The sequence below is a fragment of the Pecten maximus genome, chromosome 15 (genome assembly GCF_902652985.1).
Source record: "Pecten maximus chromosome 15, xPecMax1.1, whole genome shotgun sequence".
In the NCBI taxonomy this organism is placed as follows: Eukaryota; Metazoa; Mollusca; class Bivalvia; order Pectinida; family Pectinidae; genus Pecten; species Pecten maximus.
This window is the reverse complement of record NC_047029.1, coordinates 20,179,489-20,194,580: the sequence shown is the minus strand read 5'-3', so window position 1 is coordinate 20,194,580 and position 15,092 is coordinate 20,179,489. Positions and strand designations below refer to the sequence as shown.

General features: G+C 34.6%; 1 protein-coding gene across 2 annotated transcripts in view; it reads left to right on the top strand.

The window, feature by feature from the left end:
- The window catches only part of LOC117343907 (integrin alpha-9-like), a 58,961-nt gene that overhangs the window by 12,519 nt on the left and 31,350 nt on the right, over positions 1-15,092 (top strand). For both annotated transcript variants that reach the window (XM_033906463.1, XM_033906462.1), the window contains exons 3-5: positions 11,544-11,665; positions 12,761-12,825; positions 13,816-13,998. In XM_033906463.1, the coding sequence (XP_033762354.1) occupies positions 11,544-11,665; positions 12,761-12,825; positions 13,816-13,998 (370 nt within the window). The remainder of the gene's footprint in view (positions 1-11,543; positions 11,666-12,760; positions 12,826-13,815; positions 13,999-15,092) is intronic.

The window sequence follows — 15,092 nt, the reverse complement described above, 5'->3', positions numbered from 1 at the left end:
ATACCTTGCTGGCTTGAGGATCGATGTGATGTGTTCATACCTGCAGATTACTGATTCCTATATCATTTATTTTATCTTACAAATTACATATTTAGCTGATTTGAATTGCATTTCAGTTGTATTATTTAAAAATAATTGAGAATATCTGTATTATGAATGCAATCTTGGAGAGAACTGATGAGTATTACAAAGAGGTTATAGTGTAAGCTAACAATACACTTTTTTTTTTGCTGTATATCTACCGTTTGACCTAAGCAGTAACTCGATGCTTCATGCTCTGGTGTGGACAGGGGATTAAAGGGAGGAGGGTGCTTGGATTTAGCATGAAGATTTCTGATGTTTTATCAACCTTTTAAAAATCTGATATGGGTGGTAGTCATATCAGATTTTAAAGGTTGTGTGGAATATGACTTTAGGTGGATAGACGTGTAGACTAGAGAGAGAGAGTATGGTAGTTGGGTTATAGGGAGAGTGCCGATTGGGAACTTTAGGGGGAAGGAATAGGGTGGATCCTGTGGAACCTTGGACCTCCAAACACTACTAGGCCATCAGTTTATTTACTAGTAATTGAGCTACATTAGTCACCCACCCATTTAGTCCACTGATATTACAATTAAATGTCCCCTCTGTACCGTCAGAACTTGAATACAGGAAATATATATACCATTAGTTAACTTTTCTACACCAAAGTTACTAGACTTAAGGCAATATGGATTAGACCTTGAACTTTCAGGGGGTTGTTAGACTACCATGTTAATGGTGGATGTGTATAGAAAGGGGAAAGGCTGTCGATCTCACAAGTGTTGTAAGACGATTTTCTTTCCTTACACAAAAAACGTTCAACTATTTGCAGATTAACTTTGTCAGATTTGCCTGAAGTCATTTTCTAACCACATTACATTGTACTGGTCTATAACAAAATCTGCTATTGTTCAGTGAAGTAGGTATTTTAACTGTCGTCACAATAGGTATTCACCCCTCAGGAAAATATCACACTTGGACTTGGTTGAATGCCTGTCGATACGATATGTTTTCCTCGATACCCACTACTATACATCACATACAGCTTCAAAACCAAAATGAAAGATTGATCAATTACTCCTTCACTTGTTCAGTTTTCTCACAGGCAGATTCCTAAAGAAAATTTTATCATTTAGTTTGGGTACAAATATAAAAATAGCATCAGAATTAATTTTACATGACTGCATGGGACATGAAATGAATAAAATGTAAGGAAGATAATTATCAGTTATATTATATTTAACTGTTTAGGACTGGAGTATTTCCATCCTCAGGATATTTAGATTTCAATATGACCTTATTGTGACCTTGTGACCATTTGAGACAGCTACAATTGTGAAACATCACAACTGAACAACAGTGTTCAAATCCTGTACTCTAATTGCAATTATGTTCTCCCATGAATGTGTAAGTGTACTTACACATGCATATAAGCTGTTGGATGTAGAATATTTGTGGTACAGCTAAGTGGCTGGTTCTGGCACCAGGTCATAACTTCAGATGTATTTTTTTACTCCTGCACATGATAAAATGTTTACAATACCACTACCAGGTTTAGGTATCTCTGGCCTCCACAGAATATGTGTACTCTAGGTCAAACACATCAGAAAAAGAATGCATGAGAATGATTGTGGCACCAGTCAGTAAGAAACAAGATGTTACAACTATATAATAAAAGTATTTGGGGAGATCGACCTAGATGTTGTATAAGGTTCCAAAGAAAGGCTTTGATATCTAAAGCTGTGGGTTTACATAGAACACCTTTTCAAGTACATTGTACATTGAAATCCAAAATTGTAAATGTTTTCACAAGATAGTAATTGAAGGTGCCTAGTTTTGAGATAAGTTGGTTAAAATGACATCAGTCAGTACTGTAACAGGCGTCTGGTTTTCGGCCTTCTCAGCTGTTGGTTTGTGGGTTATATACCACTTCCAGAATAAGACGGTACCGGTACATCAACTATTGTGATATCTAGGTCTACAAGCTGGGTCAAGTTGTAAAACAAGTAATGAAGTATTTTTCTAATTTGATTTTGTGTCTGTATGAAAAGTGAAGTGATCCATTGTTTTAGGAATTATCTACCTTTATTTCAATTCTTTTATTACTTTCGGCTGTACGGCCTATCAGTCACAAAAACATTGTACATGAAATACGTAAATTACAGCACAGCGTATACAACAGAACATAACATATAGAGAACGAGACATCGTAACATCAATGATTGGTTTAGTAATTATTTCTTAATTAAGTAGCTTCATGTATATATTTTCCTAGAGATCACAGTTTCTTTACATTTTCTACTTTGAATAGCTGAATTAATTTTAAAACATATGGGTTATAGCACAGTTGTCATATTTTCACAAAATGAGATAAGAAATATTTGTAAAAATTATTTTGGAGCCAAGGGTCCTTATTTTCTGAAAAATTTTCATAATGAAAGGTTCGGAAAGGTGTTTCCTTCATCTATCAGCTTTATGCAAATTTAATGAGCACAAAACTACATCTCTTTCTCTTTGTTCATGAATATAGATAATGATCAGTTTTAAAACCTTTGTTCAACATGACTGTGAGACAAGCACTGCCCTGAAAGGAGCCATATTGTCCACTATTAATGTCCTCTTAACAGGTTTCGTCTCACCTAGGTGCCAAAGTCATGAAGCATTTTTTATTTAGTCTCAGGTGTTACTGGTACTTTTCCAGGGGCGACAATGCTGTCAGCATTTCACTTTACCTGTGATTTTGAGTTTAGATCCATTGCTCAAAAAGTATAATTTCAGCTTTAAACAAACTTGGTATATTAGATCACGTATCAGTTTTACCATACTACGCCTTTAGTGGACACCTCAACACGCCCTTCATTTACATTGAGAATTTATGGTCCAGTGACTCTAGAATTTAGGGAAGCTGGGAATGTTGACTTAAATTAAGTTTTGAGATCGCTTAATTTCTCAAAAAATATCAGTAGTATTCCAAACAAACCTGGAATATAGCATTGCTTATGGACATCTTAACATGCTCAGTAGATTACATGAGTTTTGTTTTGTTTAGGTTTGTTTGGATTATGAACCTTAGACTTGGGAAATTTTAATTGACGTAAAATCTTTATTGCTTCGAATTCTTTAATTGAGTTACAAATCAGTTGCTAGCCAAATTGGAATGAATTCTATAACACATCAAATGCATTTTCTTCTCACTTTTTAGTTTTTTGGGGGAAACAATTAATGGCGTATTTAACGGGCCATTGGTAGGTGAATTTTGAGAATTAACGCTTTTGTGAAATTCAGTATTTTTTTTTAAATGCATCAATATTTACACATGTCTATAATGTATACAGGGTGCTTCCATACTGACAGATAGAGGATTTTTAGGTTGTTTTTGGAAAATTAAAACACCAAAATTTTGTGAATATTTATAATTACTTTGCATTAAAACTTGTTATACTGACAAAGTGGGAAATTGGAGAAATATCATTACATGTAATTCTTGTATTACGATATAGATAGTAAGTAACTTGTCAGAGGTGATTTAGTTAGTGCATGGATCCAGTCTGCAACTGTTTATATATAAGTGTTGGGTAGGGTGGGGTAAATGGTGCAGGAAGTCATAATATTCATATAAACTTCCCTAAGTTAAAAGGACATACATGTACTTTCAGTTCTCTTTTTTCTTCCTACTAAATATGTACAAAAATAGGAATATTTTTATTGATAATTTCCTGGTAGTGATTATTCAAATTTGGGCATGTACTTATATTCTCTTCTTAGTTGATATTCATGTTGCTCTAAATCACATGCAAATTTGATTCCTTTACACAGAATTAAGCTGGAATCGGGAAAGTGATGTGAGACGTCATTTAGAGTACTATGTTCCACATATAAATCTTTTTTTGTCTCAGTTGAATGTTGACAGGAATTAAGTCGTAGCAATGAGACATAGGTTGGTGTTTAAGGTATTCCGTGTTGAAATCAGTTTTAAATCAACATAATATAAATAATGCTTTAAAAGTTTGATGATATTTTAATTTTGATTTTGCTTGCTCAGAAAATTCATTATTTTTAGTACATGCTAATGATAACATCTGACACACAATATGCATTCAACAATGGCTAAGAACTGACAATACAGTGTTTTCTTCAACTAAGTATGTGCTATATTATTGTTTTCTTTTCACACATTTGTTTTTGATTGAAGGGGGTGGGGGTGGGGCTGTAGTAGCTGGTGGCTACCTCACTGAACAACTATACGGGAGACAACCATGCTATCCAGGGCAATTAGGGAAAAGTGTAGAAGTAAAACAACATCTAGTCAGAAAGCAAAAATGTTTAAAGATAATCATTCCTTTCCATGCATTGATACGTATTCAGATGTTTTGGAAAAATAATTCTTTATTCTTTTTTCATGTTAGAATCTCTAAGAAAAATGATTATATATGTATTGTTTTTATTTAATTTTGTTGTTGTTGTTGTTGTCGTCTGCTTTCTGGAGTATTAACTTTATTTCAGCCTGTAGTCTTGACATATAAAAGACTTCTATGTTATTGGATTTCAGTTCAAATTACAAGACCTCAGGAAAGTTCTTTTTGGGATCACGGGGCATAGCTTCAAATCATTTTGTATGATAATAAAGTATTTTTATAGAGATTGATGTTTAACATCTGCTCTTCTACAGATTAACACCATCTTTTAACCAATCTTTCGTCTTTGTAACTGAAAGTAATGAAACATATGACTACACCCTTATTCAGGAACCGCTGGATATCAAACTTAATTTATAGCTTAATACTATAGTAATACATTATTTGTCCCGCTTATGGGTTGATGTGAAGCTTACCTATGTATGACATCATGAATATTATATAGGACTGTCAACTAGGCTACACCTTTCTGTGAAATATTTTGTGTGTGAGTGTGTGGTAAATAAAGTAAAAAGTCATTGTTATTTAACTTTTCCCTATGATTATGATAAAGTTCTTCATGGCTGCCAAAGTTCATCTATTCTGCTCTTAAAGGTTAAAAATTGTTGTTGTTTTTTCATACAGTAGAGTCTTGGTAAAAAGGTTGGGGTTTTTTTTCATAGGAAAGGTTTTTATTTTATAGAAAACAATCGTTTTTGCAATCGTTGTGGAATTTGACATTCAAAATTGGGGGACAAGCTTATTCCAGAATATGGGTCTTCTGCAATGACATTATGGAAAAGGGGGGGGGGGGGGGGGGAGGCTTATTCCCGAATACGTAGGATTATCTTGATAACAAGCGGTACTATTTGTAGCAGATGCAATATCTTTTGGAAGGTTGTTCCATGTTTCTCCTCAAGGATGTTGTTGATGGACATTGGAGTATTTTTTTCAGTTTCCTCTCGTAAAGTTTCTTCACTTCTCGCTTATGATTTCAGTTTCAGATTGAAGTGTATAGCCTATTATAATAATATTTTTTCTATTTATAGAAAAATATGATTACAGAAACATTCCATTCTTCACAAGCCCAGTAGAGCAAAAATAGCAACTTTCAACCTGTAGGTGAAAGAGTCTAATCAAGGGTTTGTAATTACCTACATATACTTAGGATGTTTATCTGTGTAGAGAGGCTGTGTAGGTTAACATGGAGTTCGTGTGATCTCTATCTCGACAAACTACATGTGTACAAGTGGCATCATGATCATCTATGGAAAAATAGGGAAGGAAAAGCATGTTCCAGACAGGAAGGAATGATGTAAAAATGACCCCCTTTAGTCGTTTGTTAGGTACAATGTAAATGATGTGTGTGGCTGCAACAGTTAATTATCACATATGATTAGGTAATTTCTAATTTAACAAATGTTTGGGGGGGGGGGGGGGGGGGATTGATAATTATATATGGCAGTTTAAGAAATATGTTAATTAAACTTTAATTTATGATAATAAAAGAATTCAGCTAATCAAATGACTCATTAGCAAAAGAAATGTGTTTGTTAAACTTAGCTAGAGATTAAACTTTAATTAATTAATGATAATAAAAGAATTTAGCTAATCAAATGACTCATTAGCAAAAGAAATGTGTTTGTTAAACTTAGCTAGAGATTAAACTTTAATTAATGATAATAAAAGAATTTAGCTAATCAAATGACTCATTAGCAAAAGAAATGTGTTTGTTAAACTTAGCTAGAGATTAAACTTTAATTAATGATAATAAAAGAATTTAGCTAATCAAATGACTCATAAGCAAAAGAAATGTGTTTGTTAAATATCAGGGCCCAGTTGTTCAAAGGGTGATTAATTTAATCACTTGATTAGTGAAAATTTCATTTCTCCATTTCTTCAAAATCTATGTCTGTATATTCCTTGAAATAGGCAGGTAGGAAGAGACTGGCGAGTGTTGTTGCTTTATAAAAGTTTGTCAAGTTTGTTTTACTAGAAATTATTTTACCAGGATTTTAAAATTGTTGTTAAACTATGATTAGCCTAATCACATTTTGAACAACTAGGCCCTGACCTCTGTTTATGTTAGATAACAAGCAATTAAGAGTCAGGTTCCTGTCATAACACAATCATTTCATAATCCATTGTTGTCATTGTACATGTTCTTCCAGCTGTCAGTGTCATATCGTGCTAATTAACTTATATCCTATTTGTTGGGTTTATCGCCTCATGAACAGCCAGTGTCATATTGAGGTGGGGTCAGTCTTTGTAGTAGTTGGTGACTACCTTACTGAACAACATTAGGGAGGCCAGTCACATGCCAGCAAAGGCATTTACGGTAGAGTTTCTTGCACAAGAATACAACCATGACAGCACTGACCATCTGGTCCATTTCTCAGCTTCCTGAGAAACACAAACTGACATGGGTCGAGAATGTCAAACCACGCACCGCACCTCGATCGTCACCTGAGGTTACATGGCCGTGCTCTAACCACTGAGCTATCACAGGCCCCGTCTATATATCTCGGCAGATAGAGGGAACGAGGCCTGGCTAAAACACAATCAGTGTTTGTTTATATTTCTCAATCCTCAAAATGTTTTAAACAAATGGAAGCCCTGTGTACTTTACCATCTTTTTTCTCTGCAAGCTGTGAAACAAGAAGGTACAACATTAGCTTTAAATTTGAATTTAAACTTTAACATTTTAAAAAAAATCATCAGATATTTTTTACAAATTTTTTAAATTGAAATTTAAAATTGATGAAAAGTTCATATTACATGGTTGAGTTTTAAATGAGCTTGTGGCTGCCTTTAGATGTCATTATGATGCTAACATGTTACAATTTACATAGTGCACTAAACATACCAGCCTTGTATGATAAAGCAGGAATGTCTGTAATGTGTAAATACACTTGTTAGAGACATTGTCCAGGATCGGGATGATATGGGGGACCACAGTTTCCTGTTATGTATACATGTATGTACTGATAGAGTAAGATATTTTTTTTCAGACTAATAACTAATTATAGTACAGTGTGTATGATATTAGATGGATCCTAGTGAACAAATTAATTTCTTATGCCCCCACCATGGAATGAGGGCGGGGGGAGGGGGGGGGGGAGGGGGCATTTTAGTGTTACCCATGTCTGTCCCATCCTGTCCTGTCATGTCCCGTCCCGTCCTGTCCCGTCCCGTCCCGTCCCGTCCCGTCCCGTCCCGTCCCGTCCCGTCCCGTCCCGTCCCGTCCCATCCCCATGCAATGTAACTAGCTAATCTCAGGAACTGCTGAGGTTTCAGGGTCTCAATAAAGTGGCAGTGGGGGTATTTATGTCGATCTTACACACATTTTCTAGTTATATCATTGATGTAATAGTTTTAAAGTTTAAAAAAATAAAATTCAAAATACATGTATATTTTTCCTCCTCATGCATTGCAGCACTGCAAAGTTTCTAATTTATTAGATAAATAACCTGATACCAAACACACAATATTTATATTATAGACAAGCAGAACATAGAAGGCTAAGTTTTAGGGAGGAGTTCAGGTTCAAGGTTGCTACATTACATTTACATAGGGTGTGGTACTTGAGGATTAAATGGAAAGAAGGGCTATCTATTTGTAAGATGTGGAGTATAATAGATTTATTGTTGCAGCCAGTTTCTTGAATAAATTTCTTCATAATGATCCAGTAATTCTCGAAAATAACTGACTTGTGATTTTTAGAATAACAGATGACCAAGCCTGAGGTTAAAAGCGGTAAATAGATATCATTGTTACTATTTTTAAGTGCATATACACATGTATCTAAATACTGACTTATATTAGCATCACGCCATCGAAGTCCATACCACATTAGATGTTGGTGGTCATCACTAAATGATAAAGGTCAAAAGTCATGTTTGACCATTTTGGAAATAAAAAGCTTGTGAATACCAGTTATCTCTTGTGTCCCTGGACAAATAGGATGAATCACTAGCAGATTTATTTGATTGGTGAAGGGCATATCTCTCTGCCCCACCCCACCCCAATACCATGTACATCTAAACCCCAGGGGTGTATATAACTTGAATCAGAATGTCAATCTATCCATTGGTCAGTCTGTGACATCCATTGGTCAATCTGTTTCGGAAATTTGTCCGGACATTAAGTCAGCTTTGGGGCTTTTATCTGGTTTTCCCCTTTCAGCTTTGATCATAGGCTAAATTCTGTTATGACACCTTTTTTTCTATGGCAGTGATTGTAAACAGAATCTTGTCTGACAACTCTTTCCACAGTTTTTGTGTCACCTGCAAAAAGCAGGTGACTTATAGGTATCACCATGTTGGTGTCCGCAGCGTCCACACAGAGGTTACCATGACATAACCCAAGTTACCTTCGGGAGATCAAGCTCAATTTCATGCATAACTAAAAGGGCTTGCTTGGTCACTATTACTAAAAATAGAAAATTTGTTTCCATGTGATAACTCAAGCTCCTTTGGGCCGATCAAACTTAATTTTCAAGCAGTTTTTCCTTTCCACAAGTGTTTGCTTGGTATTATTTTTTTACTGGTCCAAATGCCAAAGGTCAAGGTCACTGTTACTATAAATCGAAAAACTGTTTCCAGTAATATACAATGTAATAAATTAAAAATAGTAATACTTATGCATGTAAGTTATTAATATAAATTATAGATATAAATCATACATTTTAATTATTTATATAAATTATAAATTATACATGTAAATTATTTATATAAATTGTAAATATGAATTTTAAGTGTAGATCATTTATATAAATAAAAATTATCAATTAAAATATTGATTATAAATATACATGATTGTCAATTGAAAAAGACAGTTTTTGAAAAAAATCTGGGTTTTTTCAGATGGTAATTTGTGTAGTCTCTGTTGACAATGATATAAGCATGTCTGTATTGAAAGTTGTCACCCTCTACTTCCTATGAAGATACACTACAAACTTCAAGGTCCTAAACCATAGCATAAAGTGGGCTTCCGCTCCCTCTTGACTGTAAACAATCGGCATCTTCTGTGACCTCTGCCATCCTGTAACAGTTTTGATGAAATGTGAATTTTTTTCCCATCATATTATGTGTTGTAACTATGTGCCATGTTGTTATGAAAACATAAAGCCAGTCTATTAATTTCAGTGCATTGTTATCTGTGACTGTCTTTGACATTAAATTATTACATTTTCAGTTTTATTTCGGATGCTGATTGGTCCACATGTATATCCAATCATGTCTTATACCAATTAACACCAAATCTCACGCTATGACAATAATAACACCTCTTAATACATACTCATGGCAGGGTGTTCTGTGACATTGTGTAATTTCAGCCAATCAGATCAATTTGCGCATTTGTATAATGTTGCGGTGAATATTTAATATGCAACAAGATACAATTTAAATGACATGTAATAACACCTTTAGTATTCTGTGGTCTGGATCATACTGACATGTAATAAAACGGTTGTGACATTTTGTTTCTATATAGATATGATGATTTATAGACCAAACCAGGGCTTTTTCTGAGGACTTTTTGGGGCCGTTAATGGGCCCTATTCCCAATTAAAATTATTTCATATTTAAGCCAAATTCCCAAAATTTGCAGTTTACACCTGAAAAATCTTTCCCAATTCACTAATTTTCTTCCCAAAATGAGACGAAAAGGCCCCATCCCAAACAAGTGAGAAAAAGCCCTGCAAACATAACCAATATTGACAGAGGCTGGGGTCTCCAAAAATCATGTTGGTCGAGACAATGTGCCATATTTGTATAATATATGAATCTATGTATTATGTAATAACAAATATTTTAAGAGTTGCTGTGATTTTGTTTTTAGTTATTGCCCTTGGCTTAAGGAACATTTATTGGTGTTTTCCTAAGCGGAAATATATTTGCCAGAGTTTATTGGCATTGAACTCTGTGATACCACTATTTGTGCCAGAGTTATTGCCCTTGACTTAATGACTGTATAGTGGTGTTTTCCTGAGCGGCATGCGATGTGACTATTTGTGCCAGAGTTTATTGTCCTTGGCTTAATGACTGTATAGTGGTGTTTTCCTGAGCGGCATGCGATGTGACTATTTGTGCCAGAGTTATTGCCCTTGGCTTAATGACTGTATAGTGGTGTTTTCCTGAGCGCATTGTGATGCGACTATTTTTGTCAGAGTTAATGCCCTTGACTTTATGACAGCATAGTGTTTTTTTCCTTCATCACTCTGGCAAGTGATATGATAATTTATGCCGCAGTCTGTAGATCGTCACCTTCAAGTAATTTCTTTCAGGCTTTACAGACTTTGCTATGACATGAAATTTTACTTTCTCAGTGACATTTTTATTTGACAATTGATCAAACTTTACAATTTTTCTATCCACTTGGTACAGTAAAGCATTTCCTTTTAGCATAGGATGGGTATATGTTTTTTCGGCCCGTGGTAGTTTTGTTCAAGAAGGTACAGTACTGCAGACAGTGTATACTTTGTCACAACAATGCATTTATTTATGAAAACAAAGAGTCAAAAATACCTATCAATACCAACAAATGAAAATTATAACACCGTCCTTTAAATGACTGCTTTTAAGACAGAAAGTTACATAATAAATGCAGAGTCAGGTATAGAATTCTTTTGAATGTTATTAAATATATTTGAAAAGTACAAATGGAACTTCATATAGGTAACAGCATAATTTTTGGTAAATTTTAAAATATAACATCAATTTATTCTTGTTTTAATCACTCATAATTACCAGTACAGTTAAGGAACAACTAGAGATACACAGGAAAAATTAATTCCTTCACGTGAAATTCACATGAAAATTTTCATGTAAATTCAACTTGTATTTCACGTGAAAAAAATTCATGTGAAGGAATTGCATGTGCTTGTGTATAATTAATCTTACTTCAATGATTAAACAAAAATGAACTGTTCATGTACAAATACTATTATAGCATGACAGTGTTGTGGAACTGAACTTGGATGAGCACCAGTTGCCAGGTAGCTTAAATGGTTGGAGTGTCTGTCTAGAGTTCCGAGGTCCTGGGTTTAAGTCCTGTGTGGTCGTTGCATTTAGCTTCTCCTGTTTCATCAGTAATGTTTACAATAGTTGGTGGCTTATTTTCCAGGATTTTGATTGGTGCTCCTCGAGCTAATGATTCAATTACCCCGCTTTTATCAGAGCCAGGAATACTGTATCGATGTCGGAAGGATCAGCCCTTCGAATGTACACCTGTCCCTATCAATTCAGGTATGTATACTTTCAATTCTTCCATTTGAGTATGAAACTCTCATAGAAAGGGATGTTCCTCCTTAGTGGACACAAAATGATAACCTGGTCAGTCTTGACAGCCGGTTCGGTATAATTTGTAATATTCGTGATGGATCTGATTTTGCTATATTTACTGTTAAGGAAGTTAGCACATAGATAAGTACCAAGTAAATATTGGTACCATGAATTATAACTCCCATGATTATACTTAATATACCTAGATACATATTAATACATTCACAAATGTAAACAATTGTGGTTATCTGCTACTCTAGCTAGAGTACCAATTGATTCACCCATAAACTGAAAGTTTCTAATTGGACAGATATTGCCTGTGGGAAATTTAAAAACAAAATATTTTTAGTAATTCTTTCCTGTCATCAGACATTAAGTTATTTTCTGACTGAGAGGTCATAAGGATGTTGTAGTGATAGGAATTGGTTGAAATTTCCTAATCGACCATCAGTTTTGTCTATCCAATCGCTGATTGATTAAAATTGATTAATTTTTAGGTCACCTGTGATTGATTAAAATTGATTAATTTTTAGGTCACCTGTGATTGATTAAAATTGATTAATTTTTAGGTCACCTGTATGTGATGTATTGTGATCACCTTTTGTCCGTCGTCGTTTGTCTTCAACAATTTACATTTTTTGACTTCACTTTCAAATGTGTTGAATTCTAAATTAAAAAACCCCAAAAACATCAACTATCAGTATGTATTACAGAGCTCAGGCAATCTAATTAAAATTAGACTTGTAATTTCTATTCCTCTACGATACTCTACGATACACTGCAATACAAGGATCTTGTATTGCAGTGTATCGTAGAGTATTGTAGAGGAATGGAAATTACAAGTCTAATTTTAATTAGATTTAGAGCTCAGGTGACTATTAAGGCACATGGGCCTCTTATTAATCATCTTTCGTAAAAACCTGGTTTACTTTGGTAACACACACAGCAGAATTTGAACTTTATATTGCAAAATTTGAACTGGCATTAATTTATTTGAAGGACCTTTTTGATTTTCAAAAATTCTTATTTACTCATGTGAAAAAAATAAATCTGTTACAGGAACTGGGAGCACATCTAATAACTGGATGGGCGTATCATTGGATGTGGGGCTACAGCTTATATTGGTGAGTTGTCAGGTCCCTGTGTTACATTACTGTCATTTTATGTAATGGTGAGTATTCAGGTCCCTGTGTCAAATTACTGTCATTTTTATATACTGGTACTGTTGAGGAATCAGGTCCCTGTGTGAAATTACTGTCTTGTTTAGATAATGGTGATTATTCAGATCAAGTGTGTCAAGTTGCTGTCATCTTAAAAAAACTGATGAGCATGCAGGTCCATTTCCTTTGTATGACAGCATTTAAAGGCCCCTGGGAATGACCACTTGATACAAATGAGGGTGGTCATCGCTATATACTTGTCCAGTTAAAACTGGGTTGTCCTGTCAGTATTATACAGATCCATAATTGGATGATGTCTTAACTATAATCAACCTGTTCTGCTGTAGAGCTCCCAAGGACCTGAGAGTTATGGTCCAGGGATACCCAGCTATCCAGATGTGTAATTACTGTCACCATTCAGCCCTCTATAATATCTCTAAATCCTCAAGCTTAATTGGAAAACTCAACATGCTAAAAAATTGACCCTGGCTAACTTTAATCTCTTTTCAAGTGCCAGTCCTTAAAACGTTTAGGGATACATTGAGATATAGTGGCATCTGTTGAAAATATACGTAACTTTTTTTCTAAAAGAATATTTATTATCCAAAAATATTGAATTGATGAATTATAAGTGTTATTGTACCTCCCTACTAATTGTTATCTAACATTTGTTTGTGTCCATTTTTTCCCCAACATCCTGAATCTAGATTTCAACGCTATGGCCTAGCATCATTGACCAGTCCTAGGAGGACAAAATGGTTGTATATGATGTGGTTTTGAATTGGAAACAAATTAAGATACATATGTACTTATATCATATAACTCAGAGAGCATTTTTTATGTCAAAATATATTTGTTGTAGTAAAACCAGCAGCAGATAGAGACAAACCTTATGGATGTTGCCTTTAATGTTCTAATGAAAAGTTAAAGATTGCTGAATATTTCTGTCATCAGGTATGTGGCCATCGATGGATCAGTCAAAACAATAACATGAACGGACTTTGTGTGGAGCTGGGACGAGATTTTGATCAGATACGATCTCGTCAATATCTGACTGATCCAAATATGCAGACTGTCGACGATAAGCTTGTCTACGGTATAGGTGCTATGGGCATGTCCTGTGCTTATGCACCCACGGTGAGTCTTAAAGAGCATAACAGACGATCTCAACAACATTACGAACCTAAAGGTCACAGTCAAAACTGTCCTGCTCTGCATGGCCTCAGGTTTATACATTTAAAAAGTTCATTCTTTAGAATTCAATAAATGAAGTAAGTACAGAGGAGCCCACTTATTTGCATATCGGTTATTTGAAAAACCCGCTTATTTGCATAAAATTCTCAAGTCCCGATTTCTTTCTTCTTTATTTGCATAGACTAAAACACCGACTCCCGCTTATATGCATATAAAAATTCCAAAAAATCGAAAAATTTTAATTGATTTAAGGGTATTTTTGTGATTTTCCCGTAATAAAAGTTTTATGAAATGTGTTTTAACTTGCATATTGATTTGACACGATGTACAACGTTATCTTATCATTGGTTCACACTTCCTCATTACAGGTTACGTTCGATGCATCGATATCGACATTTAGTTATTATCCAGACCATATCAGTAGCAATGTGCAGAAGAATTTATGAATAAAATATTTATATGCCTCATCTTTTGATGAGATTTGTTTAATTATTATAGCATCGATCCAAACCTGTGTTCTGTGCACTTGAACACTCGCTGAGGCAGGTTGCGATCGAAATGATTGTTTACTAGGCGCGTTGCATTGTGGGGGCATATGTGTAATGAACGACAACTCTTTGTGTGTGTGTGTGCCATTTTCCAAAACAAACCCAAACAACAATACACATGTCACGGTCATTTAAGACAGTCTATTGCTTCAGCAGTTCATCATCTATGATCAAACAACTAATATACTCATAGCAGGAACACAACGCATCTCGAGACGATAATGAATGTTAATTGAAACGATGACATTGTACAGTAGACTAGTAAACGATGAAGTGTATGCAAATATTTGTACATTTACAAAGAATAACAACCCATGTATTTCGTTTTTTTTTAAATATATTTTTAATACAAAAAACATAGACAATCATATAGTGCCAATTTTGAGTACCTACCTGACGATCTACATGTGTATAAGAGGGGGCCAAAACCAAACTCCGCCTATACGAATACTCCGGTTATTTGCATATTTTGTCATGGAAAAAGGGCTA